Raw genomic sequence first — 27500 nt, 5'->3', positions numbered from 1 at the left:
AGAACACTGGTAGAACTCTAGAACACGGATAGAGCTCTAGAACCCTGTTAGAGCTCTAGAACTCTGCTATAGCTCTAACTCTATACGGCTATTAGAGCTCTAGCACTATGTTGGAGCTCTAACTCTAGGTCACTGAGAGAGCCAAAAAACCCTGTTAGAGCTCTAATTATAGAACAATGTTAGAGCCCTAGCTGTAGAAACTGTCAGATATCTAGTAGACTGTTTGAGCTCTCGTTCTAGAACCCTGTGGGATCCAGAACACGTGGAGGAAAATGCTAATCCATATTTATGCTCAGTAACAACATTTGAATGGCATGATATTTATTTAAAGGTGATTTCACAACGCTCAGTACTAATTATTAATATGCATCGTTTTCTTTTTGGCATTAGGGGTCACAAGATGTTATTAAGTCAATGTTACACATGAATGTTTGTGCGAGTGTGTGTGTGTGTGTGTGTTCGTGTGTGTGTGTGTGTGTGTGTGTGTGTGTGTGTGTGTGTGTGTGTGTGTGTGTGTGTGTGTGTGTGTGTGTGCGCGCGCTCTTCTTGAAAACATGAATTAGTTGTGAGGATGGTTGTGATATTGCATGAAGGTTTAACAGACAACTCAGTCTCTCTTTGAAACATGAGGAGGACTTGAAAAGAGTCTCTCGAAAAGATTTAATTGAGTCTATTGTGCCATAAAGCAAAACAGCATCCATCACATGTGGTATAAACCGGTGAAAACCTGTTCAATCCGGTGTTATGGTGCCCCAGTCTAGTCCCATGGTTCCCTGGTTGGTTCCCTCCCAGCTGATGGGTGACCAGACTTCTGGAGACCAGACGACAACATCACACACACTCTGATTAATAGATTTAATACACTTCAATGACCTCCCATCGAAAGGGTGGAACTTTTTGAAAGTATTTTTTATCTTGACTGTTTACATTCTGTTTGATAATGTTGGGGGGGGGGGCTTCATATTTTTACCGTAATAAAGCACACTTTGAGCAAGATGTTGGCTGTTTGTGTTTGTAAAGGAATAGATTTAAGAGACATATCTATAAATGTTGGAAGATTTCAATAAATGAATATGAAAATATCGATTTAGGAACATTACACGTCCCAACCTGTTGTTTACTTCTAGAAGGTACACAAAACCGATTAGAATAACTTAAAGCCGGAGTAAACCGGAGAGTTTGGCTATAAATATCTGAATATTCAGGACATGAATAGCTGTGAGTATATACATTATTTTTTATATAGTTACATATATTATAGTATATATTATAACATATTTAGTATATACATTAGTCCGCCACCAGAGGGCGCTCGGGGACCAGGTGGAAGCCCCGGTTCACCGGGCAGCGCCGTCCCGTCCTGCCGTGATTGGAGGCTCGTCCTCCCGCAGCTCACACCCCGCCGCGCCGCCGCCGAGCACTAGAAGGACACAACAAATCTGGCGACGATCACTTGTTTTGCAGTGAAATATGAGTGGGATTTTAAAACCAAACGCTTGAACTGAAACGGAACTTAAAGGAGTGTCGCTTCAACGGGAGGATCAGGTAAAGTTGAATTCGGATTACAATCTGCGGTTGATTTAACAACGAGAAGTCGAGTTACGATCCGCGGTCTCCGGACTTTGTGGCTCCGGCTACCGCCTGGAGGCTCTGCATTCCGCCAGCTTCTGTTCTTGGTGTGTCTATATCTATAGATATGTATAAGTCTAAAGATATAGAGTTATAGATCTATATATATATATATACAGTGATGAATCCAAGCTTCTCTTTCCGTCTTGCTCTATTAGATTAGTAAATTACAGCATAGAATTGGAGTGTGCGGTTATGGAAGAACCGGTCCAGATAAGTTTGCCTGATGGCTCCCGTCCCGGGCCAGCGACTAGCCGGGCCCTGGTAGCTCCTGGCCCTGGTGACCTCCGGCCCTGATGGCTCCCGGCCCCCGACCCCGGTGGCCCCCGGCCCTGGCGGCCCACTGGCCCCCAGCCATGGTGGCCCGCTGGCCCCGGTAGCCCTTTGGCTCGGGGACGGCTGGACCCCGTGGCCCCCGGCCCTGGTGTCTCCCGGCCCGCTGGCCCCTGTGGCCCCGGCCCCGGCGGCTCCTGTTGGGCCAAAGTGTGAAGAAACTGTTGACTTCTTAGCGTCGTTAGCTTAGCTTATTCGACTTACTACTTCTTCTAGCTAAAATACTGTACAACTAACTAAAATACTACTACTGAAGTACTAATAACTGAAGTACTTCAGGGTCACACACCATACTAAGTTAAGTACTAGTAAGTTAAGTAAAGTACTACTACTAAAGAAGTACTAATAACTAAAGTGCTTCAGGGTCACAAACACAGCATACCATACTGGCTAAAGTACTAATAACTCAAGTACTACTAAATAAAGTACTAGTAGTCACATACACACCATACTCTACTAATTAAAGTACTACTAACTACGGCTGTAGTGTTTCTGTAGTTTGAGGCGGCTGTAATGTTTCTATAGTTTCAGTGGCTGTAGTGTATCTGTAGTTTGAGGCGTCTGTAATGCTTCTGTTGTTTGAGCGGCTGTAGTGTTTCTGTAGTTTGAGGCAGCTGTAATGTTTCTGTAGTTAGCGGCTGTACTGTTTATGTAGTTTGAGGCGGCTGTAGTGTTTCTGTAGTTTGAGCGGCTGTAGTGTTTCTGTAGTTAGCGGCTGTAGTGTTTCTGTAGTTTGAGCGGCTGTAGTGTTTCTGTAGTTTGAGGCGGCTGTAGTGTTTCTGTAGTTAGCGGCTGTAGTGTTTCTGTAGTTTGAGCGGCTGTAATGTTTCTGTAGTTTGAGCGGCTGTAGTGTTTCTGTAGTTAGCGGCTGTAGTGTTTCTGTAGTTTGAGCGGCTGTAGTGTTTCTGTAGTTTGAGCGGCTGTAGTGTTTCTGTAGTTTGAGTGGCTGTGGTGCGGACTGTGAGCTGCCCTGGTGCAGCTCGCTTAGGGATGTTAGGGAACATCAGGTCATCATGGTAAGGCTTAAGGATGTTAAGAAACTGCAAATACAGTCAGGCTACTGCGGTACACACTGGTCTGCAATACTGGTACACACTGGTTTACCCTCACTAGGGCAGACTACACACTGGTTCACTGTACTGGTCCACTCTGAACACACTGGGTCAATGTACTGGTCCACTCTGAACACACTGGGTCAATGTTCTGGTCCACTCTGAACACACTGGGTCAATGTACTTGTACACACACAGGGTATAGTACTGGGTTACTACTCGTGTACTGGTACATACTGGGGGACCATATTCTTTTTTCTGGTCCACTATAAACGCACTGGGTCACTATACTGGTTTACAGAGTCTGGGACTGGTTGGCGGGTAACCCCGGCTGCAGTCAGGAGAGGAACCATGAGGAGGAAGAGCATGAGGGTCCCATCGGGAGGAGGTTCTCATGAGCAGGAACATCATCAGGGACCTCCTCATCAGGGCCATAAGGAGGTCCTCCTACCGTCCCGGTCTGGACGGAGCCCTGTACATCAGGCCTCACCTGGGGCTGCGGATGTTCAGGGGGATGTGATCTCGCTCCGCAGGGGGGTCACTGCGTTGGGCTCCACCATCTATCTACTCTATAGGTTGAATGTCACCTGGGTCGTCAGCTGGTTCTGTAGATATGGTCTCTCTCGCTGTACCTTTCTAGAACTAGGAGTCTGTACCTTTCTCTAGACTAGGAGTCTGTACCTTTCTCTAGAGCTACGAGTCTGTACCTTTCTCTTGGGCTAGGGGCCTGTCTGTACCTTTCTCTAGACCTATGACTCTACCTTTCTCTTGAGCTAGGCGTCTTTATCTAGAGCTTGGAGTTTGTACCTTCCTCCAAAGCTAGGAGACTGTATCTAGAGCTAGGAGTCTGTAGCTTCTCCATAGCAGGCTATGCTACCTAGCATATTCTAGGTGCTGAGTCTTTGTGTTGTTTTCTCTTTTCTTCTCTCTCTCCCCCTTGTCTGTGTTTCTATGTCTCTCGCCCTGAGTGGCTGTAGTCTCCTTGGCTGGATAATGTTACAGAGGGAGAGTCCTGCGCTCTGACTGGGGAGGGAGGAGTGGGAGGGAAGGAGGGAGACAGAGGCAAGGAGAAGGAGAGAGGGAGAGCAGCAGGGATCAGGTTTCAGCCCCTGGCTGGAGACAGGCTGTCTGACGAGGAGGAGAGCGAGGCGCCTCCGCCCCTCCCCCGCCGCTCAACAGGCTGCAGCCCATAAATACAGTCTGGAGTCTAACCCTGTTAGAGAGGCTGCTGCTGATAGCAGGCTCCACCACCAGAGACCGGGGGCCAGGAACCGGCCTCCTTCCTACTGGACAGGCTGACCTCTGGTCCACCTTCAGCAACCTCAAGGGAATGTTCTAGAGCAGCCCATTGACTCCAGCCTCTAGGATCCACTTGTTAGGATGCAGTGGTTAGGATGCAGTGGTTAGGATCCAGTGGTAAGGATCCACTCTTTAGGATCCTCTAGTTAGGATCCACTCGTTAGGATCCACTAGCTAGCGCCCAACCAATAGGATCCCCTAGCTAGCTCCCAGCCAATAGGATCCACTCGTCATTATGGTGAGTCACACTCATATTAGTTCCTGTTATCTCGTTCGATTGGTTTATGTGTGTGCGTGTGTGTGTGTTCTCGCCAGAGGAAAGTCAGATGTCTGTTATGGTATTGATCTGTGCGTTAAGCGCAATAATAAATAATAATACACAACCATTCAGCTGTGACATGCCCCTCTACTGTGTTGAGACACACCCCTCTGCTGTGTGGAGCCACGCCCCCTCTGCTGTGTGAGCCACGCCCCCTCTGTTTGTGTGTGTGGGGGGGAGTTGGTCTATTTCGATAGTGCCGATAGAATCCCAGCACAGTTCTTCATGCTGGTCACAGAGCAGCCATTTTGTCTTCCAGCAACATTTAGATTTCACTTTGTGTACATCAGGCCCCACCTCAACACTTGCCTACCTGTCTAACATGCCTATTACCTGTCTCACAAACCTACCTGTCCAGCACACCTGTTTAACACCTCTGTCTCCTTACCTGTGTAGCAGTGTTTACTGTTTACCAGAGAGAGTGAGCTACTAGTCAAATAGCCTCTGTGTGTCAAAACGCTTTACATGTTCAAAGCACTGTAGAACCAGTTCCAGGCAGCACGCTGATTAGCTTCCTGCTAAATAGTATCCGTCGACAGGACAATGTCCGTCTGTCTGTCTCCATGGCAGTCTATCATGTTTGTCTTCCTATAGGACAGTGTCTTTCTGTCTATGATAGTGCTGGATAGTAAAGTATGTATTGGGCAGAGGCTGTACTGCAGAGTGACGGTGTCTACATTGGTTTGAAGCTGTACTGCAGTGTGACGGTGTCTACAGTGGGTGGAGGCCCGTACTGCAGTGTGATGGTGTCTACAGTGGGTGGAGGCCCGTACTGCAGTGTGATGGTGTCTACAGTGGGTGGAGGCTGTACTGCAGAGTGACGGTGTCTACATTGGTTTGAAGCTGTACTGCAGTGTGATGGTGTCTACAGTGGGTGGAGGCTGTGAGCTCCTGCAGTGTGACGGTGTCTACAGTGGGTGGAGGCTATGAGCTCCTGCAGTGTGACGGTGTCTACAGTGGGTTGAGGCTGTACTGCAGTGTGATGGTGTCTACAGTGATGGTGGCTTCAGTGGGTGGAGGCTGTACCGCAGAGTGACGGTGTCTACTTACTCCACTAAAAATCAATTTTATTGCATCAATGGTCAGTCAGGTAAACGGAGTCCAGTGTTGGATGCAGCGTCCATAGCGAGGGTCTGTCGTCATGGCAGTCATTTACAGAAATAACAATGCTGTACGCCCTAATTGATCAATCAGAATCACATCAAACAAAAGATGTGTCATAAGTATGTAACTGCTGGTCTGTGCTAGCTTGTGCCAACGGCTAATGGCTGCTCTATGTGTCTGTGTCTAATGGCTGGTGTGTGTGTTCGGTGCAGGACTTGCTATTGGCTAACGGCTGGTCTGTGTGTTTGATGCAGGACGTGCTATCGGCTAACGGCTGGTCTGTGTGTTTGATGCAGGACGTGCTCGCGGCCAGCGGCTCTGATGGGCGTGTGCAGAGGCCTTTGACGACAGCTTCCCGCCGTGGACTGACACACCGCCACCATGGAGACCACGCACAGGTAACAGCGGGGTCACCATGACGGGTGATGACAAGATATTTCTATCTGGAGGGTGGAGGAGTGGAGAGGAGGGAGGAATGGAGAGAGGGGGGTTGGAAAGGGAGGAGGAGAAGGCGGAGGAGAGTTGAGCATTCTCCTGCTAATCCATCCATTGAGACGAGGCATAAACAGAGGGCTGTAGACGCAGACTCTGGTCTGGAGCTCACTCACTGGGCTCCTTGACTGTGATGGTCCTCCATAGGCAGAGGCAACAGCCAGCCAGGGGCCCAGCCAGGGCCCACAGCCAGGGCCCACAGCTAGGGCCCACAGCCAGGGCCACAGCCAGGGCCACAACCAGGGGCCGTAACCAGGGGCCGTAACCAGGGGCCACTGCCAGCCAGGGGCCACAGCCAGCCAGGGGCCACAGCCAGCCAGGGGCCACTGCCAGCCAGGGGCCACTGCCAGCCTGGGGCCTCCAAACTTTAATCTTGGAGCCCAGCTCGCCATCCAAACAGGCGCCAGTATTGTAGTCTGCAGGAGGACTTCCTGAGCGGGATACGGACAGGCTTTATTGGGATTATTGATGTCTGGCGTCACGTCTCCAGGAGGGATGAATTATGAATGGCTCCTGTACTGTGTGTGTGTGTGTGTGTGTGTGTGTGTGTGTGTGTGTGTGTGTGTGTGTGTGTGTGTGTGTGTGTGTGTGTGTGTGTGTGTGTGTGTGTGTGTGTGTGTGTGTGTGTGTGTGAGATTCATCTATAGCAGTAGTGTTATATAAATGTTTTCAACGTGTGCAAAGATAACTTTTTGTATTGGACTCAAGGTCCTAGGAGTCCATCTTTATGTCGATATTAGCATTTTGGTCTAAACTACCAACCCTTGTTGGTAGTTTGTCGTCCCTGGGGGATATAATGTTTGAGGTACAGACCAGCCTTCTTCTTAGTTTAAAGATATTGGTCTATAGAGGCGGAAGTAGCTCAGGAGTAGGTGGACTAGTTAGGTTAGGTTGCTAGTTTGATCCCCAGCTCCTCCGGGAGTGTCGAGGTGCCCCTGAGCAAGGTGCTTTACCCTGACTGCTCCCGACGTGCTGGCTGTCGCCCTGTGTGGTTGACACCGCCGTCGGTGTGTGCATGAATGGGTGAATGTGAGGCAATATTGTAATGTAATGAATTTACCATAGATATTATGCACAAAAGGATTTTTGTCTGGGTCAAAAAATTGTAGGATCCTTAAGGAATTTAGTGTTTTTGACAAAATTCAAAATGGCGGGAAGTTTATCCAGGCGTAGGTCTCCGTCTCTTGAGATCTGGTCACCATGAGGAGATGGGTGTGAGGGCAAAGTCCATGACTAAGTCAAAGGTGTCAGGAGACATGCTGGTTCAAAGTTTGTGTTTTTGGAGGATAGCTAGAGCGTTGTTCATAGTCGAAAGCTGGAGCGAGTTTTATAAACAGACAAAAAGAAAGTCGCAAAAAACAATCAAAAACATCCATGGAAAACGCCAACAGTTCGTTTCCAAGCCTGAAAAACCGTTCCAACACGTTACCTCGCGACCACCACCTCTGTGTGAAATAGTACGTTTTCATATTCACAGTGTTGCAAACAGACGTGCATGCAGAGGATGTGGCTTGATGTAATTCACCGTGGTTATGACCTGTTGCAGTATGTCTGCGATGGGTCCATTTTAGTTCATTTTTTAGCTTCTTCCTCCCCGCACATCGTTTACACCATTTTCGCCGGCAATATCAAAGTCTCAGCAATGCTATGCAGCTCCATATTCCTAGCACTGAGATAGCTCACCTCAAGAGATGCTTTCAGGGCCCGTTCACTAGCAGTCACAGCCTTTTTGAAATACACTCGCTGCTTGTTCAGCTCGGCAAATTTATTTTCGCAAAAAGCTCTGGGTTTGCCGACATGCTCTTTCTGTGTTCTCTCAAAGTGTCTTTTGAGTTTGTTCGGCTTCATACTCTCGGCAGACAGGACCTTACTACACAGCAGAGATTTCGGCTTCTCCTCGTTGCTTTTCATCACACTTGTAAATCCATACTGAATGAAACTTTGGTCGTATGTTCTCTGTCTCTTTGGTGTCTGTGCCACAATTCCTCTTGGAACCGTCTTTGGAGGGACAGGGCCAGGCGGGCGATTAAATCTTTCCATTTTGTTTCATACTCTCTAACTGCAAGTTTGTGTTTACATTTTACAGGTTCGAGCGGGAACTAAAGTAATGTAACTGTGCAGTCACGCAGCATTAAAAAATGCGCAAGCTCAGATATTTGCTGCATTTTACTTGATTTATTTTCGAGAAAATGAAAGTACAGAAGACAGTTATGTACGACTATTTGTAGTGTTTTATTTAAAAAATAATTATATTTATATATATATATATATATATGTGTGTGTGTGTGTGTGTATATATTTTTTTTTTATCAATACTTTTTTTTAAATCAATTACTAGACATTTCAGGCGACCCCATTTAAATTCCAGGCGACTCCATGGGGTCGGGACCCCAAGGTTGAAAACCCTGTGTGAGCCCCTCATCAAACAAACAAGGAAACATAATTTGTCAGCGTAGGAATAGCGCACTGCACTCATGGCGTTGGTTTGGGGTCGGTACTTAAAACTGTAGCTTGAAAATAAAGATAATAAATGACGTGACCACAATAGTGTGTTGCTTTACAACCACCCTCTTAATAACACAGAGCAATAATCCCCCGCTCCTCCCCCCTCTCCTCCCCCTCTCCAGGGCCGTGCTGCAGAACCGAGTGAGGAGGTCCACCATCTGACCGGCCAATCAGCTGCTACTACTGCAGCCCCGCTTACTCCCCACAGCCAACCACACCTTAGGGGGTCTGGTCTCTAGAGGCTCTCGTCTCTAGGTTCTGGTCTCTAGAGGGTCTGGTCTCTAGGGTCTGGTCTCTAGTGGGTCTGGTCTCTAGTGGGTCTGGTCTCTAGAGGGTCTGGTCTCTAGAGGGTCTGGTCTACAGAGACCTGGTCTGAAGACATGGCTCTCCTTCGGACCCTGTGGATGGCCCTCCCATCTCTCTGCCTGCTGGTGTACAGCAGTGAAGGTACACACTCTATCTATCTACCGATATATCTCTATACATCTACATCTATATCATTATATACTTCTATATCTCTAACCTGTAACCTCTTCTTTAGTGATTTTAAAGGTCTCTTTAAGGTCGGACCCTTTAGTGCGCGAGCACACACACTCACACTCACACTCACACACACACACACACTAGAGATGAGCGGATGGGCTATTATTTCATCCGTAACCGCATTGCAAATGCATCATCTGTCCACCATCCATCCGCACCAATGTTTTTTGAAACCGCACCCGCCCGCCATCCGCCGGTTGTATTTAGCCTACTATATAGGCTAATGCCTATGGCACTTTTTTTTTGCCAAAATAAATGAAAGCCTCGATATTAAAGAGACGCCAACTCGAGCCTTTTAATTCCAAGATTCGCTGCAAGTCCGACGCACAACAGTGCAACATGCATGTTCACATTTTCAACCATGCAACACACACACACACACACACACACACACACACACACACACACACACACACACACACACACACACACACACACACACACACACACACACTCCTAACAGGAAGCTGTTGACCTGAGTGTTGCCACTTTCACTTCCTGCTGCGGCGTGATCCATTTCCTGTATGACTTCCTAATGCAGCTGGAGTCTTAAGCAGCCCATTGTGGTGTGAAATATGACCCCACACACGCATGCACACACACACACACACACCATTCCACTCTAAAGGGATACCAAGATATCCCTTTTCTCTGTACATCCACCTCTCTGCTCGGTGTTTACGGGGTCCAGATGTTTACTGGTTGTTTACTGGGGTACAGATGTTTACTGGGGTCCAGATGTTTACTGATTGTTTACTAGGGTTCAGATGTTTACTGGTTGTTTACTAGGGTCCAGATGTTTACTGGTTGTTTACTGGGGTCCAGATGTTTACTGATTGTTTACTGGGGTCCAGATGTTTACTGGTTGTTTACTGGGGTCGAGATGTTTACTGGTTGTTTTCTGGGGTCCAGATGTTTACTGGCTGTTTACTGGGGTCCAGATGTTTACTGGGGTCCGGATGTTTACTGGTTGTTTACTGGGTTCCAGATGTTTACTGGTTGTTTACTGGGGTCCAGATGTTTACAGGTTGTTTACTGGTGTCCAGATGTTTACTGGGGTCCTGATGTTTACTGGCTGTTTCCTGGGGTCCAGATGTTTACTTGTTATTTACTGGGGTCCAGATGTTTACTTGGGTCCAGATGTTTACTGGTCGTTTACTGGGGTCCAGATGTTTACTGGCTTTTTACTGGGGTCCAGATGTTTACTGGTTGTTTACTGGGGTCCAGATGTTTACTGGCTGTTTACTGGGTTCCAGATGTTTACTGGTTGTTTACTGGGGTCCAGATGTTTACTGGCTGTTTACTGGGTTCCAGATGTTTACTGGAGTCCAGATGTTTACTGGTTGCTTACTGGGGTCCAGTTGTTAACTGGTCCCAGATGTTGACCTGTTGATGCGGTTCTCCAGCTGCAGGGCAGAACCCGGACCACGTGCTCCAGGGTACGGGGTCGAACCCGGACCCCGGGCCCCGGGGGGACGACTCCACCGTGGCCCCCGAGGACGCCGCCCGCTTCCTCAGCTGCTACTGCTCCGGATACTGCCCTGAGGGAGCCATCAACAACACCTGCCAGTCAGTAGAACCCTCTAGAACCACACCTAGAACCACCAGTCAGTAGAACCACACCTAGAACCACACCTAGAACCACCAGTCAGTAGAACCACTAGAACCACATCTAGAACCACCAGTCAGTAGAACCACACCTAGAACCACACCTAGAACCACCAGTCAGTAGAACCACTAGAACCACATCTAGAACCACCAGTCAGTAGAACCACTAGAACCCTGCAGAACGCGCTCCAACTGCACCTTAAACACGGTACAACTCTGGTGTGTGTGTGTGTGTGTGTAGGACTAATGGTCAGTGCTTCGCCATCATTGAGGAAGACGAACACGGAGACGACGTCATCACCTCGGGCTGCGTCAAGTATGAGGGCTCGCACTTCCAGTGCAAGGTACACACAAACACGTTACACGCAAGCACGCTTGCACACACACACATGCACACACGCGCTTTTATCCACAATGAGTTCAACCAGGAAGTTCATTTGTGGGCATAAACCGATCAGATACTCACACACTATCAACTATGTATTGGTATGTATTGATCATATATTGATCCTGTATTGGTGTGTATTTAACATGTACTGATCATGTATTGATCCTGTATTGGTGTGTATTTAACATGTACTGATCATGTATTGATCCTGTGTTGGTGTGAACTGATCCTGTTTAGATCCTGTATTGGTGTTTATTCATTATGTATTGATCCTGTATTGGTGTGCATTCATCATGTATTGTTATGTATTGATCATGCATTCACCCTGTATTGATCGTCTATTGCTGTGGACTGCAGGACTCCCCCATGGCCCAGACCAGGAGGACCATCGAGTGCTGCAACTCGGACTTCTGTAACAAAGACCTCCAGCCCACCCTGCCGCCCCCCATAGAGCTGGGTACATAGAAATACATTATGAACACATATACTACACCTTTAACTCACTGTATACTACACCTTTAACACACCTTTATCACACCGTATACTACACCTTCAAGCACCGTATACTACACCTTTAACACACCTTTATCACACCGTATACTACACCTTCAAGCACCGTATACTACACCTTTAACACACTGTATGCTTCACCTTTAAGACAACGTATACTACACCTTTAACACACCGTATGCTACACCTTTATCATACCGTGTACTACACCATTGGATATCACACCATTCCCTTTAAACCCCACGGGCCAATTGCTCTGTCAGTTAGCATTGCGCTTCAAAACCGTACTCCTTAAAACTGAAAAAAAACGGAGTGAGTCTGAGTCTAATCAGTCCAGAGATTAGACTATTCGGCGGCCGTGCGGGCCAGGTCCTTTGGAGGTTTAAAAAATGACTTTTCTTTCTTTTAACACTCTGTTTTGGTAGGCTATATATGCTTGCGCTCATTACGTTCTCACCTGAACAGTTTTCTCTCAATCAAACTCGTCGGAATTGTAGCCAACTTATTCCTGTTGGCTTTTAATTAGGCTCCTGCGCAGAATGTGGTCCGATAATGAACACGGGGCTCATGTATAGGCTAGTGGATAATCCACTATATGAGCCCCGGGTTCACGATCTGATTGCATTTATTGAGCCTGAAAGAATACACAGCGCTGTGTCGCCACACCCTGACTGCGCTCCGAGAGAAAATGTAGCAATAATGTACGGGGAGACAGCCGCTTCCCTCTGCGAGATTCTGTCTAGAAAACAAAGTTTCAATGAATCAATCGCCACAGTGACATGGACAGTGCCTAAATAAAGCTTCTCTTAATCATTTATTATTAAAAGAATAAAGGAAGATGTCGACTTCGGGGTTTCCCGACTGATGATTCGAATCATCGACTTTCAGGGGACCGCCCTAGTGACTTCTTGCGTCACCGACGAGTTTAAAACCGTGTTAAACTCTAAAAAGTGGCTAAGCTAGCGACAGAGCAATTGCCCCCACATGGTTATATTATTTCACCTCGTAACATTTGCTCTAGCTTCAGCTCTTCCCTGATTGGCTGCCGTGTTTCCAGGTGGCTTCGACAGTGCTCATTGGCTGGCCTTCTTCATCTCCATGACGATCTGCTGCTGTACCCTGATCTGTGTGACTGTAGTCTGTTACTACCGGTAATACACCAGCTCACAGCTTAATTTATCTATACAAGTTTATTATACACTCATCTATACTCATTATTAACGCCTTAATCTACATTATTTATGCACTAATCTATTGTACTACTTATATACAATTACCTACAGCACTTAACACCAGATGCCATAGTACTACTTATATACACTACTATTTAGTACTACCTATTTATGTGTGTGTGTGTGTGTGTGTGTTTGTGTGTGTGTGTGTGTGTGTGTGTGTGTGTGTGTGTGTGTGTGTGTGTGTGTGTGTGTGTGTGTGTGTGTGTGTGTGTGTGTGTGTGTGTGTGTGTGTGTGTGTGTGTGTGTGTCAGGTATAAGTGGCAGAGCGAGCGCCAGCGTTACCGTAGAGACCTGGAGCAGGACGAGGTGGTGATCCCAGCAGGGGAGTCACTGAAGGACCTGATCCACCACTCAAACAGCTCCGGCAGTGGCTCAGGCCTGCCCCTGCTGGTAGGAGCTTTGAACTGCAGCCTCATCTATTATATACTGTAATGTAGTCGCTCTCCCCCTGCTGGTAGGAGCTCTGTACTGCAGCCTCATTAAATGCTGTAATGTAGTCACACTCCCCCTGCTGGTAGGAGCTTTGCACTGCAGCCTCATATATTACATACTGTAATGTAGTCGCATGCCCCCCGCTGGTAGGAGCTATGAACTACAGCCTCATCTATTATATACTGTAAAGTTTTGTACAAGAGCAATGACTATAATATATATTAGAATGTAATGCCTATGTTGTGCCTGGACCGTAGAAATTGATACAGTTGGACAGTACAATTCAATCTGAAAGGTTTCTGCTGGTGTTTTCATGTTTATAATTTACTTTTTCATATCAAGAAATGTGTCATCGGTTGACAAAATGTCCTGGGTAAAGGAGACCCAAGGCAAGCGAACCTTTGGTAGCTGTGTAGCGCCCAGTTAGCTGTATATCGCCCAGTTAGCTGTGTAGCGCCCAGTTAGCTGTATATCGCCCAGTTAGCTGTGTAGCGCCCAGTTAGCTTTCTTAGCTGTGTAGCGCTCGCTCAGTTAGCTGTGTAGTGGCAAGTTAGCTGTGTAGGGCCCAGTTAGCTGTGATAGCTGTGTTAGCTGTGTATGGGCCATTTTGCTATGTGAGCTGGTTTAGCCATGTAGCACCCAGGTAGCTGTGTAGCGCCCAGGTAGCTGTGAGGCGCCCAGGTAGCTGTGTAGCGCCCAGGTAGCTGTGTAGCGCCCAGGTAGCTGTGTAGCGCCCAGTTAGCTGTGTAGCGCCCATTTAGCTGTGTTATCTGTTTAGCGCCCATTTAGCTGTGTTAGCTGTGTAGTGCCCAGTTAGCTGTGTAAGCTGTGTAGCGCCCAGTTAGCTTTGTAGCGCCCAGTTAGCTGCGTTACCTGTATAGCACCTAGTTAGCTGTGTAGCACCCAGTTAGCTGCGTAGCGCCCAGTTAGCTGTAGTTAGTTGTGTAGCAACAAGCTCAAAGTTAGCTGTGTCTCTAGGTAACGTGTGTGTGTGTGTGTGTGTGTGTAGGTCCAGAGGACCATCGCTAAGCAGATCCAGATGGTGCGGCAGGTGGGGAAGGGGCGGTACGGCGAGGTGTGGCTGGGCCGCTGGCGGGGGGAGAAGGTGGCTGTCAAGGTGTTCTTCACCCGCGAGGAGGCGTCCTGGTTCAGGGAGACCGAGATCTACCAGACGGTCCTGATGAGGCACGACAACATCCTGGGTACGTACTGGGGATACTGGTCCTACTGGGGATGCTGGTCCTCATGAGGCACGACAACATCCTGGGTACGTACTGGGGATACTGGTCCTACTGGGGATACTGGTCCTCATGAGGCACGACAACATCCTGGGTACGTACTGGGGATACTGGTCCTACTGGGGATACTGGTCCTCATGAGGCACGACAACTTACTGGGTACGTACTGGGTTTAGTGGGTATACTGGGTATACTAGTCACACTGGGATTACTGGGTATACTGGTCCTCATGAGGCACGACAACATCCTGGGTACATACTGGTTATACTGGTCCATACTGGTCCTCACCACACCTCCCCATGAGACCACCCACTGGGTACATCCTGGTTATACTGGTTTACACTGGTCCATACTGGTCCTCACCACACCGTCCTGAGGCAACACACTGGGTACATCCTGGTTATACTGGTCCATACTGGTCCTCACCACACCTCCCCATGAGGCCACCCACTGGGTACGTCCTGGTTAAACTGGTCCATACTAGTCCTCACCACACCTCCCCATGAGACCGCCCACTGGGTACGTCCTGGTTAAACTGGTCCTCAGCAGACTGGTAAACTATGAGCTGTCAGTCACCATAGCCCCTCCCCCTCAGGCTTCATCGCGGCGGACATCAAGGGCACGGGCGCGCTGACGCAGCTCTTCCTGATCACGGACTACCACGAGAAGGGCTCGCTGTACGACTTCCTGCGCGTGAGCAGCCTGGACTCCGCCGGCCTGCTGCGGCTGGCCTACTCGGTGGCGTGCGGCCTCTGCCACCTCCACACCCAGATCTACGGCACGCAGGGCAAGCCCGCCATCGCCCACCGCGACCTCAAGAGCAAGAACATCCTGATGAAGAAGAACGGCACCTGCTGCATCGCCGACCTGGGCCTGGCCGTCAAGTTCAACAGGTGAGCCCGCCCACCTCCCGCAGGCCAAACCCCGCCCGCACCTAACCACCACCAAGCCCTGACCACGCCCGACCGCACCCGACCACGCACTGACCACACCCGACCGCACCCGACCACGCACTGACCGCACCCGACCACGCCTTAACACACCCGACCGAACACGTCAGACTACGCCCGAACTGTCCTTCCCCACCACACCCAGAAACAGTTGTTTGAGAGACAGGTGATGTTGAGTGACAGGTGATGTTGAGTGACTGCTGGTGTTGAGTCACTGCTGATGTTGAGTGACGGGTGATGTTGAGTGGCTGCTGATGTTGAGTGGCTGCTGTTGTTGAGTGACTGCTGATGTTGAGTGACTGCCGATGTTGAGTGACTGCCGATGTTGAGTGACGGCTGATGTTGAGTGACGGCTGATGTTGAGTGACGGCTGATGTTGAGTGGCTGCTGATGTTGAGTGGCTGCTGATGTTGAGTGGCTGCTGATGTTGAGTGGCTGCTGATGTTGAGTAGTGGTGCAACGGTTCACGGGTTTCCCGTGATCCGTACGGATCAACCATCACGGTTCGGGACGCAAGTGATCCGCGGATCGGCGGATTAAAAAAAAAAGTTGTGCGTTGACCTGATCAACGCATGTTTAGAGGACAATTCCGGTATCAACAACATCATCAAGTATCGTAGCGAAATACAGTTTCTGTTGTGTTTTATTAGGCGTTCCGCAAATCCCATTGAAACGTAAACCGGAACCGGAACCGGACGTCTTTAGGTTTGGTTGTAGTCTTTTCGCGTATCAACAGTAGGGATAGAACCGAGCGAAAAGACTACAACCAACCCCCCTTGCAATGAGCACGAGTCTCCCAACCGAAATCAATGGATTTACAAAATGCCAAATAAAACACCACGGAAACTGTATTTCGCTACCAAACTAAAAAAAAGAAGATAAGGATGTCTGCATTGCCTTGGGAGAGTGTAGACTCTAAACTCCCCAGGCAATGCAGACATCCTGAATTGTATATCCAGGGTTAGGGATTATTTACTATCCTATCCATGTTAAAAAGAAGAAGGAACAATGCCTCAAATTGCAAATTTTTTAAATATTGACCATGCTTAAAGGAAGCAGGATTATTACCTAATTTTTCACTTTATTTTGTTTTTACACAGTTAAAAGATTTTATTTAAAGTCACATTTGTCTTGTTATCTTTATTGTTGTTGTTGATCCGAAAATGATCCGACCCGTGACTCAAAAACCGTGACCCGATCCGAACCGTGAGCTTTGTGATCCGTTGCACCCCTAATGTTGAGTGACTGCTGATGTTGAGTGACGGGTGATGTTGAGTGGCAGATGATGTTGAATGACAGCTGACATTGCGCTCCCCCCCCCCCCAGCGACACCAACGAGACGGACGTGCCGCTGAACCCCCGCGTGGGTAGCCGGCGCTACATGGCGCCCGAGGTCCTGGACCAGCGGCTCGACAAGAACCACTTCAACGCCTTCATCATGGCCGACATGTACAGCTACGGGCTGGTGCTGTGGGAGCTGTGCCGCCGCACCGCCACCGCAGGTAACACGTATACCAACGCTGCTATAGGGTATACTACTATATACATACTATAGAGACTACTAATACTACTACAACTACTACTATGTATACTAGGGCTTTAACGATACACCAACTCACGATTCGGTTTGTATCACGATTTTTGACCCACGGTTCGATACATCCAACGATTTTTTTCAATTTAAAAAGCATTTTATTTAAACAACACTTGTATAACAATTAACTTGATGTAACAGTTAATAACAAATAATTTGGAACACTGAACAGATTTGAACAGAAAGAATACTATTAAAGTATAGCTAAATTAATAAATAAATAACCAAAGATTGCAGTTGGCGGATGCTTGCAGGCAGGCAAAAACCCTCAACTAGTTTGGTGGTTTGGTCAAATATCCTATTAGCGCTTCTTATTAGGCTATGTAGCTTAAATAATGACATAATCAGGCCGTATAGAATGCAACATGTTTAATAGCCTAACTTTCAATAGATGGGAAAAAACATGAACGTCTAACATGAACGTCGCAATAACGAGGCATAGTGTTACGAGTAGCATATGTGTGTGCTCGAGAATGGCAGTGTGCGTATGTTTGCGTGTGAGTGACGTCCGAGAGTGAGTGGACGAGCGAGGAGAGCGAGCGGTAGCGTGTGTGTCTAGTGAAAAAGCGAACGAGTCCGGTAAAGTACCCGACCTGTCAATAATCGGTGGCCGCTTCATTCCGACCTATAAGCAGACCAACTGCCGGTCAAATCACACAAAACAATAGAGACGGGGATCACACAGGCAATTTCTTATGCGCTTGGCCCACTCTGGATGAATGTCGTTCATATCGCATATGAGGACTTCGACGGCTGTGGAGAAATGCAATCCTCCGTAGCCACTGAGAGCTGTCATCATAGAGGGCATCTCGTCGCATACTAGCGGCATCGATAAGAGGGGGCGGTGTCAGCAGACTATTATTCAGGCAAATTATTAGCAAATTTTAATCGGACAATTTGACCGGAGAGTTAGAAAGGGCGTGTTGCGCTTCTGCCTTCTCACACCGCGAGACAGCTTCGTGGCTTTGAGTGTCGCGATTTTGGTTTCGATAGGTGTATCGTTACAGCCCTAATGTATACATTATGTAAACTATACATACATACACACACACACTACTGTTCAAAGGTTTGGGCTCACCCAGACTAGTTCATGTTTTCCAGTTTTCAGCTGTGCTAACATAATTGCACGAGGGTTTTCTAATCATCAATTTGCCTTTTAACACGATTAAACAATGTCCCATTAGTGTATTAGTGTGTATGAGGGGTCTAACTGACGGTGTATTAGTGTGTATGAGGGGTCTAACTGACGGTGTATTAGTGTGTATGAGGGGTCTAACTGACGGTGTATTAGTGTGTATGAGGGGTCTAACTGACGGTGTATTAGTGTGTATGAGGGGTCTAACTGACGGTGTATTAGTGTGTATGAGGGGTCTAACTGACGGTGTATTAGTGTGTATGAGGGGTCTAACTGACGGTGTATTAGTGTGTATGAGGGGTCTAACTGACGGTGTATTAGTGTGTATGAGGGGTCTAACTGACGGTGTATTAGTGTGTATGAGGGGTCTAACTGACGGTGTATTAGTGTGTATGAGGGGTCTAACGGACGGTGTATTAGTGTGTATGAGGGGTCTAAATGACGGTGTATTAGTGTGTATGAGGGGTCTAACTGACGGTGTATTAGTGTGTATGAGGGGTCTAACTGACGGTGTATTCTCCAGGCATGGTGGAGGAGCAGCAGCTGCCCTACTACGACCTGGTGCCCCCCGACCCCACCTACGAGGACCTGGTGGAGGTGGTCTGTGTGAAGGGGCAGCGGCCCACCCTCTCCCCCCGCTGGGGCAGTGACGAGGTAACCCCTCCCACAGCCAGTCTTCCACTGGGAACCCCACCCACAACCAGTCTTCCACTGGTAACCCCACCCACTACCAGTTCACCACTGGGAACACAACCAGTCCACCCACGGGAACCCCACCCACAACCAGTTCACCACTGGGAACCCCACCCACAACCAGTCATCCACTGGGAACCCCATCTAATCAGATGCACAAGTTACGTGACTGCTGTTCATTTGGAAAGTAACCATTCTGACTGGTGTTTCTCTGTGTCTTCTTTCTTTCTTTCTTCCCCCCCCTCCCGGTGTCTCTCCCCCAGGTACTACGCTCCATGGTGAAGCTGATGTCAGAGTGCTGGGCCAGTAGCCCCGCCTCCCGGCTCACCGTCCTCCGCGTGAAGAAGACCCTCGCCAAGATGGTGGAGTCCCAGGACATCAAGATCTAGACCTCCACCCGAGACCTCCTCCACCCTAGACCTCCAGCCTAGACCTCCTCCACCCCTAGACCCTCCACCCTAGACCTCTACCCGACACCCTTGACCTCCTCCACCCTCGACTTCCTCCACCCTCGACCTCCACCCTGTCCCTCCTGAGTGGGGGCCTTGCTTTCTGTGAAAGCTCAGAGGCAACCGAAGATTTGATTGGAGAATGGGGGAAGGGGCGGGTCTTTGATGCCGTCTTCTTACAGGCTGACGAACTGTTAAGGCTCAGCCTGAAGCCACGCCCCCACCATGATGCCACACCTATTATCCATGAGACCACGCCCCTCTGTGTGATAGGGGCGTCAGTCCGGCCATATTGATCAGTGTACATAGATGACCTTAGACCCTAGCATCACCTGTGTGTTACAGGAAGTGATGTAACTTCCTGCTAACTTGCTGTTTGTGTAACTTGATGTGATTCTTTCTGTTTAATCCGTGCCGTGTATTAAACAACGTAATGTATTGTATCCTAGCGTTAGCATAGCAGTACATGTGTGTTCGTATCCTCGCTTTAGCATAGCAGTTCCTGTGTGTTCGTATCCTAGCTTTAGCATAGCATTACATGTGTAAGTGTATCCTAGCTTTAGCATAGCAGTACATATGTATTTGTATCCTAGCTTTAGCATAGCAGTACATGTTTGCATGCATGCCAGTGTGCACATGTAGGCTGTGTGTAGCTGGTGAGAGAGGAGCTGTCTGGGAGGTGTTTGTTCTCCTCTCTCCTGATCCTCGGTACAGGGGGGTGTCTTATACGTTTACCCAGAAGACACCTCTGTATTCAGTCTGTCCAATGTATCCATTTTTAAGTAAATAACCTTATTTTAGTACACTACACATCTGTGTGAGCCTGTTTCTTCCACCCGTCTCACTGCTCTAACGTGTCTCACCTGAGTACCTGTCTCACCGCTCACTAAACCATTTTGACCTCTGGTTAGACCGAACCCTAAAGACTGGTCCTACTGGTCTCGCCCAGTGGCTGGTGGTAGTACTTCAGTCTCCAGAGACCCAGGAGAAAAAAAACACAAATGGCTCGGGAATAGTGTCTGATCTCAGTTCTGGTAACGCATCCAGTCTGATCTCGGGTCTGGTAACGCATCCAGCCCTCTGACTGATCTCAGGTCTGCTCTACAGGAAGGTTTTGTTCTGCCTCATCAGCTCTGTTTCCAGTTCTTCTTCGACATTCACCAGGAAGAGCGTTTTCAGAAGAGACTTATTTGTTAATTTGTCTTTATTAATATGTAAATCTTTTTTTTTTCTACATATATGTATTACATATTTATATAACTCGTTATTTCATATACAAATGATTTACATTGGTGGAAATCTCCAGCTGAAGGGTTGACAGTTCAATTCCCCTCAGGTGTAACTTGGGCAGCATTCCTACATAGTGACCACCAGGGGCGCTAGTGCAGCAGTGCTACATAGTGACCACCAGGGGCGCTAGTGCAGCAGTGCTCCATAGGGACCACCAGGGGCGCTAGTGCAGCAGTGCTACATAGTGACCACCAGGGGCGCTAGTGCAGCAGTGCTCCATAGGGACCACCAGGGGCGCTAGTGCAGCAGTGCTACATAGTGACCACCAGGGGCGCTAGTGCAGCAGTGCTACATAGTGACCACCAGGGGCGCTAGTGCAGCAGTGCTACATAGTGACCACCAGGGGCGCTAGTGCAGCAGCAGCACTGCCAGGGCGGTGCTGCTGGGGTCCAGCAGTCCTCCTGCTCTCAGCTCCACAGAGAGCCACTCCTTCTCCTCCAGATGCAGCAGACAGAGGAAGGAGAGCGCTCCGGCCCCCTCCTTCACCTCCTCCTGCAGGAGGTGCAGCTCCGTCCCGGACCGCCTCCTCAGCAGCAGGTGGGTGTGGCCCGGCCTTAGGTCAAGGGTCAGCAGCAGCAGGTAGAGTCCGGTCTGCGGCGCCGTGAAGCGCCCGGATGTCTCTGAGTAATCTCCGCCCACGTTCAGAGACGCTTTGAACCCCAGGAACCGCCCGTTGCCAAGGAGACCGGCTGCCAGGAGCAGTGGACTGCTCTGAGGCCGGGGTGCAGTTGCTGCGGGGGGACAGGGTGGAGGTCACCAATGCACATGTTATCATCTGGAGCACCAATGCACATGTTATCATCTGGAGCATCAATGCACATGTTATCATCTGGAGCATCAACGCAAATGTTATCATCTGGAGTACCAATGCACATGTTATCTTCTGGAGTACTAATGCACATGTTATCATCTGGAGTACCATGCAAATGTTATCATCTGGAGTACCAATGCACATGTTATCTTCTGGAGTACTAATGCACATGTTATCTGGAGTACCAATGCACATGTTATCTTCTGGAGTACCAATGCACATGTTATTGTCTGGAGTACCAACGCACATGTTATCTTCTGGAGTACTAATGCACATGTTATGTCTGGAGTACCAATGCACATGTTATCTGGAGAGGCAATGCACACGTTATAACTAACCTTTGGGGTCCCTCCTGCCCTGGAGGGCTTCTCTTCTAACCTCTCCGTCCTTCTCTCCCCTCCTCTCTCCCCCTCTCCTCCTCTCTCTGCGGGGGTCCTGGCTCAGGGTCCAGAGGTCCTGCAGGTCCAGGGTCCGGTGGGAGTCCTCCAGGGTCTCAGCCTGTCTGAAGACCTTCTTAAAGAGCCGCAGATGATCCTCCACCGCCCTCCTCAACCACAGCACCTCCTGCTGGAGCTGCTCCTCCTGCGCTCCTCCCCCTTGCTCCTCCAGGGCCTGGACCCTGACCTCCAGCTCCTCCACCTCCTTCTCCAGGGCTCCTCCTCTGTCAGCGGGGTCAGGAGCCGTGAGGATCTGCTGCTCCCTGAGGGGGGCGTGGCTACTGCTCCTCACCCCCCCCTCTGCCGGAAGGGGCTGGTCCGCCATCAGAGATTCTGCTCTGTCTCCTAGCAACAGGTAACAGGAATAAGGCCCTGTCTTCTAGCAACAGATGACAGGAATAAGGCCCTGTCTCCTAGCAACAGATGACAGGAATAAGGCCCTGTCTCCTAGCAACAGATGACAGGAATAAGGCCCTGTCTCCTAGCAACAGATGACAGGAATAAGGCTGTGTCTCCTAGCAACAGATAACAGGAATAAGGCCCTGTCTCCTAGCATCAGATAACAGGAATAAGGCCCTGTCTCTTAGCAACAGGGGTTAGGCTGACTGATTAGAGCAGTCAGGTTCTTTTTCCCAGCAACAGATAACAGGAGTTAGGCCCTGTCTCCTAGCAACAGATAACACAAGGTGGGCCCTGTCTCTTAGCAACAGAATACAGGAGGTGGGCCCTGTCTCCTAGCAACAGACAACAGGAAGTAGGCCCTGCCTCCTAGCCACAAACCACAGGAGGTAGGCCCTGTCTCCTAGCAACGGACAACAGGAGTCGGGCCCTGTCTCCTAGCAACAGATAACAGTAGGTGGGCCCTGTCTCCTAGCAGCAGATGACAGGAGGTGGGCCCTGTCTCCTAGTAACATAACAGGAGGTGGGGCCTGTCTCCTAGCAACAGATAACAGGAGGTGGGCCCTGTCTCCTAGCAACAGATAACAGGAGGTGGGCCCTGTCTCCTATCAACAGATAACAGGAAGTGGGGCTTACGTCTCCAGACCCACGGCTCCTCCCTGAGTGATGTTTGGTTACCGTGGGAACCCTCTTACTGTGCAGCGCGGTGAGGCTGTGGTTGAGGCTCCTGATATGCTCCTTGAGGCCGGGGATGGAGAGCGCCTCCTGGTAGGCGGGGGGCCGGCGGAGGAACTCCAGCACGTCCTCCCCCAGCAGCACCTCCAGCACCTCGCTGTTCCGGCCGGCGTCCTTCAGCAGAGAGCCGAAGGAGCTGGACAGGCGCCGCATCCTCTCCTCCAGATCGCCGGCGCCGCGCTCCAGGACCAGGGCGTCCTGCAACTGGGGGGCGGAGCAGGCGCTGAACACAAGGCTACCACGCTACGAGGGTACGACTGGGTCAGGGGTCAGGGGTCACAGGTCACCTGCTGCAGGCCCAGCTGGAGCTCCTTCACCGGCGACGCCCACTGGGCCCCCTCCTCCGGGGCCGGCTGCTTCACATCGACCAGCTGGGTGAGGTTGGCCACGCCCCTCTCCAGGCGGGCCACCTCGTGCCTCAGGGCGGTGCAGTTGTAGAGCACCTTGAACAGGTAGTCCACGTCGTTGTCGCGGTCCTGCGCCTGCTGCGCGGCCGAGCTGAGGTTCCCCTCCAGCTCCCTGAGCTGGCCCAGGACCACCTCGCGGGCGGCCTCCACGTCCAGACCGGTCTCCATGAACTTCATCTGGCTCTCCCGGCCCGTCTGGGAGATCTGCTCCTCCAGCTCCCCCAGGCGGCGCCTCAGGGCCCCCAGCGAGCGGCGGTCCTCCTTCACGTCCTCCTCGAGGGCGCTCAGCTGCAGACAGAAGAAGACCTCAGGAGACCCGGTCCACCAGGTAGACCAGGAGGACCCGGTCCACCAGGAACCGGACCACCAGGACCCGTTCCACCATGTAGACCAGGAGGAGACAGACCTCCTGGGGGGACCGGGCCCCTCCCTGGGGGGAACGGGCCCCTCCCTGGGGGCCCAGACGGAGGGCGGGCGGGAGACACACCTTGACCTGAGTGTTGAGATGTTTGGTCCAGGCTGGTTCCTTGGCAGGGCTGGGGGAGGGTTCCTGGCCCCTGGCTCTTCCCCCCTGCTCCTGGCACCTGGCCCCCTCCCCCAGCCCGTGGGGGCCACAGAGGTCCACCAGCGAGGCGTTCAGGCCCTGGATGCTGGTCTGATCCGACGGACACAGATAGCAGTTAGCTGCTACTTCTAAAGGCTACAGCTACATTCTAATGCTACGAGTTAATGCTTATTCTTTCTGTAGTATTTAACCTCATCCTTCTAGTACTGCAACTGCTACATGCTACAGCTACATGCTACAGATACATCCTTCTGGAACCGCTTCTGCTACACGCTACAAGTACATGAGTCATGCTACCTACTTTCTAATGTTACGTTCTTCTCGAACTTCTACACGCTAGAGCTACATACTACTGTGACATGCTACTGCCATATGGTTTAAGCTCCAGCTGCAGCTACATGCTACTGTGACATGCTACTGCCACATGGTTTATGCACCTGCTGCTGATGGTGGTGGTGCCTGGCGGTGTGTCTGACCTGTATCATCTCCTCGCTGCGCTGGAGCTTCAAGTTCACTTCTGTTCTGAGGCTGCCGAGGTTGGCCTGCAGCGTTGCATGCTGGGAGTTCAGCTGCTCATACACCGCGTTGCGGTGGCTTTCCAGCAGCTGGCGCACCTCCTGCACCTCCTCCAGCCGGCTCCCTGCCCCGGGTCTCGGGGCCTGGTCCCGGGCCGGCTCCCTCTCTCCCTCAGGGCTCCTAGGGGCCAGTTCCTGGGCTAGCTCCCCCATTCGCCTCTCCAGAAGGAGCAGGGAGCGGTTGAATCCCTCCAGGACCGGGTTCAGCTGAGCCAGGACCAGCGCCGCCACCGCCGGGACCAGAGCGGCCTCGTCTGGGACACACAACACGGTCGTTCCCCGATGCATCGGGTCCCCACAAAGACAATGTCCTCATAAAGAGTGTTTGGCACATCCCCTCACAAAGAGTGTGAGACAAAATGTCCTCATAAAGAGTGTGAAACACAATTTCCTCATAAACACAGTGTGAGACACAATGTCCTCAAACACAGTGTGAGAGACAATTTCCCCACAAAGACAAGTGAGACACATTGTCCTCATAAAGGCATGTGTGCAACATTGTCCTCATAAACACAGTTTGAGGCACAATGTACTCATAAAGAGTGTGAGACAACGTCCCCATGAAGACCTCCAGAAGACCAGAAGGTCAAAGGTTAATTTGCAGAATAACTCACTTTGGAGGTCAGAACTATGGGCTCCGTTTGTGTGGTGATGGTTGCCATGGTGAAGTTCTGGGTTCCGAGGGTCATGGTTGCCATGGTGAAGTTCTGAGTTCCGAGGGTCATGGTTGCCATGGTGAAGTTTTGGGTCCCGAGGGTCATGGTTGCCATGGTGAAGTTGTGGGTCCCGAGGGTCTTGGTTGCCATGGTGAAGTTGTGGGTTCCGAGGGTCATGTTGTGGTGCTGGAGACTGTGTGTCGTTTTGCTCATCTGAAAAAACACACACGCACGCACACACATGGGGATTGTCATGGAAACTGATACAATGTGCGTGTCATCCAGACAGGGGACCAATCAGCAGCCAGTACCTGCGTCCCGGCAGTGAGGTCCGTTGTGTCCGGGACAGCAGCGCCACTGGAGGGCAGTGAACACGTGCTGCTGCTGCCGGTAGACCGGCCGGCTGGGGGCCTGCACCCTGTAGACATACACAACATATAGATATAGATGTATACATATAGATGTATACACATAGATACACAACATATAGATATAGATGTATACATATAGATGTATACACATAGATACACAACATATAGATACACAACATATAGATATAGATGTATACACATAGATACACAACATATAGATACACAACATATAGATATAGATGTATACACATAGATATACAACATATAGATGTATACACATAGATACACAACATATAGATATACAACATATAGACATACAACCTATAGATATGCAACATATATATATACAACATATAGACATACATCATAGAGATATACGATATATATATATATATATATATATATATATATATATATATATATATATATATATATATATATACATATACAATATATACACCGGGCGGCCGGGGGCCTGCCCCCTGTAGATGTATACACATACAGTAGATATGTGAATATGATGACATGATGTGTGTGTGTGTGTGCGTGCGTTACATGACTACTTGACAGTGTCGGTGTGTGTGTGTGTGTGTGTGTCTGTCTGTGTGTTACATGTCTAGCTGACTGTGTGTGTGTCTATGTGTGTGTTTGTGTGTGTGTGTGTGTGTGTGTACGTGCGTGTGTGTGTGTGCGTGTGTTACATGACGAGCTGACAGTTGGGGGTCTCAGGAGGACAGGGGGTCCTGATGGTGTATTTCTCCGTCTCGCACTTCACCGTCGTCGGCACCACCCGCTGCTGGACGAACGCACACCAGTTCCTGCAACGCACACACAGACAGACAGACAGACAGATGCACAAACACACACACACACACACACACACACGTTCCATTGAGCTAAATGTCAGATGTGTGTGTCTTCCGCATACCCCCTCGACTTTAAACACACATCACTAATTAACCTTTAACCATAAACAATAAAAGCACGCACGCACACCCGCAGACAGACACACACACACACACACACACACACACACACACACACACACACACACACACACACACACACACACACACACACACACCTGCAGACAGACGGGCACTACAGAAAATGGACTGATGAGGTCACGGACTACAGGAAGTGCACCGATGAGGTCATGGACTACCGGAAGTGGACTGATGAGGTCACGGACTACAAGGAGTGTGCGTGTTTGTGTGTGTGCATGTCTGAGTGTGTAAGTGCATGTGTGTGTGTGTCTGCGTGTGTGTTTGCTTGTTTGTGTGTGTGTGTCTGTTTGTGTATGTGTGCGTGCGCGTGTGTGTGTATGCGTGCGTGAGAGTCATGTTGACGTGACGACCAGAGGAAATGAACGTATCAGAGGGAGCAGACTTCCTGTTTCCTGTGGTTTACACAGGGAGCAAGGGACCAGCATGAGTCACAAGGACCAGCATGAGTCACACTGATTGTGATAAAAGGTCAGCAACACCAGGAACACTGCTAACCACCGCACAGTGTAGGGAGTCACTATCAGACACACAGAGCTAGCCCAGAAAGCTATTCCAGAGAGCCATCATGGAGAGCTAGCCCAGAGAGCTAGCATGAAGAGCTAGCCAGGACAGAAAGCATGGAAAGCTTACCCAGAGAGCTATCACAGAGGGCTAGCCCAGAGAGCAAGCATGAAGAGCTAGCCCAGAGAGCTAGCACGAAGAGTGACAGAGCTGCAGTAACAGAATGGAACCATTTATG

At 49.8% G+C, this 27500-nt stretch overlaps 3 protein-coding genes across 8 annotated transcripts in view; 2 read left to right on the top strand and 1 right to left on the bottom strand.

The window, feature by feature from the left end:
* The window catches only part of LOC115559674 (PDZ and LIM domain protein 7), a 9434-nt gene extending 8438 nt beyond the window's left edge, over nucleotides 1–996 (top strand). For both annotated transcript variants that reach the window (XM_030378708.1, XM_030378709.1), the window contains exon 11: nucleotides 1–996. This exon is cut by the window's left edge and continues 495 nt beyond it. The gene's annotated coding sequence lies outside the window, so the exon portion shown is untranslated.
* A 359-nt stretch (nucleotides 997–1355) lies between these two features.
* Nucleotides 1356–20318, top strand: bmpr1aa (bone morphogenetic protein receptor, type IAa). Of its 3 annotated transcripts, none has more exons than XM_030378714.1 (13): nucleotides 1356–1545; nucleotides 6033–6134; nucleotides 8856–9180; nucleotides 10683–10845; nucleotides 11126–11228; nucleotides 11630–11729; nucleotides 12840–12933; nucleotides 13269–13407; nucleotides 14459–14651; nucleotides 15283–15580; nucleotides 16964–17139; nucleotides 18890–19020; nucleotides 19323–20318. In XM_030378714.1, the coding sequence occupies exons 3-13, from the start codon at nucleotides 9114–9116 to the stop codon at nucleotides 19446–19448; spliced, it is 1590 nt and encodes a 529-aa protein (XP_030234574.1). In that variant the 5' UTR covers nucleotides 1356–1545; nucleotides 6033–6134; nucleotides 8856–9113; the 3' UTR covers nucleotides 19449–20318. The 3 variants fall into 3 exon arrangements, with proteins under 3 accessions (XP_030234574.1, XP_030234575.1, XP_030234576.1); XM_030378715.1 differs by having other exon boundaries at nucleotides 1381–1545; nucleotides 5991–6134; XM_030378716.1 differs by lacking the exon at nucleotides 1356–1545 and adding an exon at nucleotides 4233–4551.
* Nucleotides 20319–20694: 376 nt separating this feature from the next.
* mmrn2a (multimerin 2a) overlaps nucleotides 20695–27500 on the bottom strand; it is an 8272-nt gene continuing 1466 nt past the window's right edge. Inside the window, exons 2-11 of one of the 3 annotated variants that reach the window (XM_030378678.1) lie at nucleotides 26456–26572; nucleotides 25695–25801; nucleotides 25342–25596; nucleotides 24629–24981; nucleotides 24075–24242; nucleotides 23468–23875; nucleotides 23141–23384; nucleotides 21948–22391; nucleotides 21139–21529; nucleotides 20695–21101 (exon numbers count right to left, since the gene is read on the bottom strand). In XM_030378678.1, coding sequence (XP_030234538.1) covers nucleotides 21147–21529; nucleotides 21948–22391; nucleotides 23141–23384; nucleotides 23468–23875; nucleotides 24075–24242; nucleotides 24629–24981; nucleotides 25342–25596; nucleotides 25695–25801; nucleotides 26456–26572 — 2479 coding nt within the window. In that variant the 3' untranslated portion in view covers nucleotides 20695–21101; nucleotides 21139–21146. Of the gene's footprint in view, nucleotides 21530–21947; nucleotides 22392–23140; nucleotides 23385–23467; nucleotides 23876–24074; nucleotides 24243–24628; nucleotides 24982–25341; nucleotides 25597–25694; nucleotides 25802–26455; nucleotides 26573–27500 lie in introns of all 3 variants that reach the window. The other 2 variants (XM_030378679.1, XM_030378677.1) reach the window with 2 other exon arrangements.

This window comes from Gadus morhua, chromosome 15 (genome assembly GCF_902167405.1).
Source record: "Gadus morhua chromosome 15, gadMor3.0, whole genome shotgun sequence".
NCBI lineage: Eukaryota > Metazoa > Chordata > Actinopteri > Gadiformes > Gadidae > Gadus > Gadus morhua.
This window is presented reverse-complemented; position numbering and strand designations above follow the sequence as displayed.

Bases quoted from the DNA above. Each gene is read 5' to 3' on its own strand.
- bmpr1aa (XM_030378714.1), top strand. From the start codon at position 9,114: ATGGCTCTCCTTCGGACCCTGTGGATGGCCCTCCCATCTCTCTGCCTG. The intron at 9,181-10,682 runs GTACACACTCTA...GCGGTTCTCCAG, and splicing joins GCTGGTGTACAGCAGTGAAG to CTGCAGGGCAGAACCCGGAC. The intron at 13,408-14,458 runs GTAGGAGCTTTG...GTGTGTGTGTAG, and splicing joins GCTCAGGCCTGCCCCTGCTG to GTCCAGAGGACCATCGCTAA.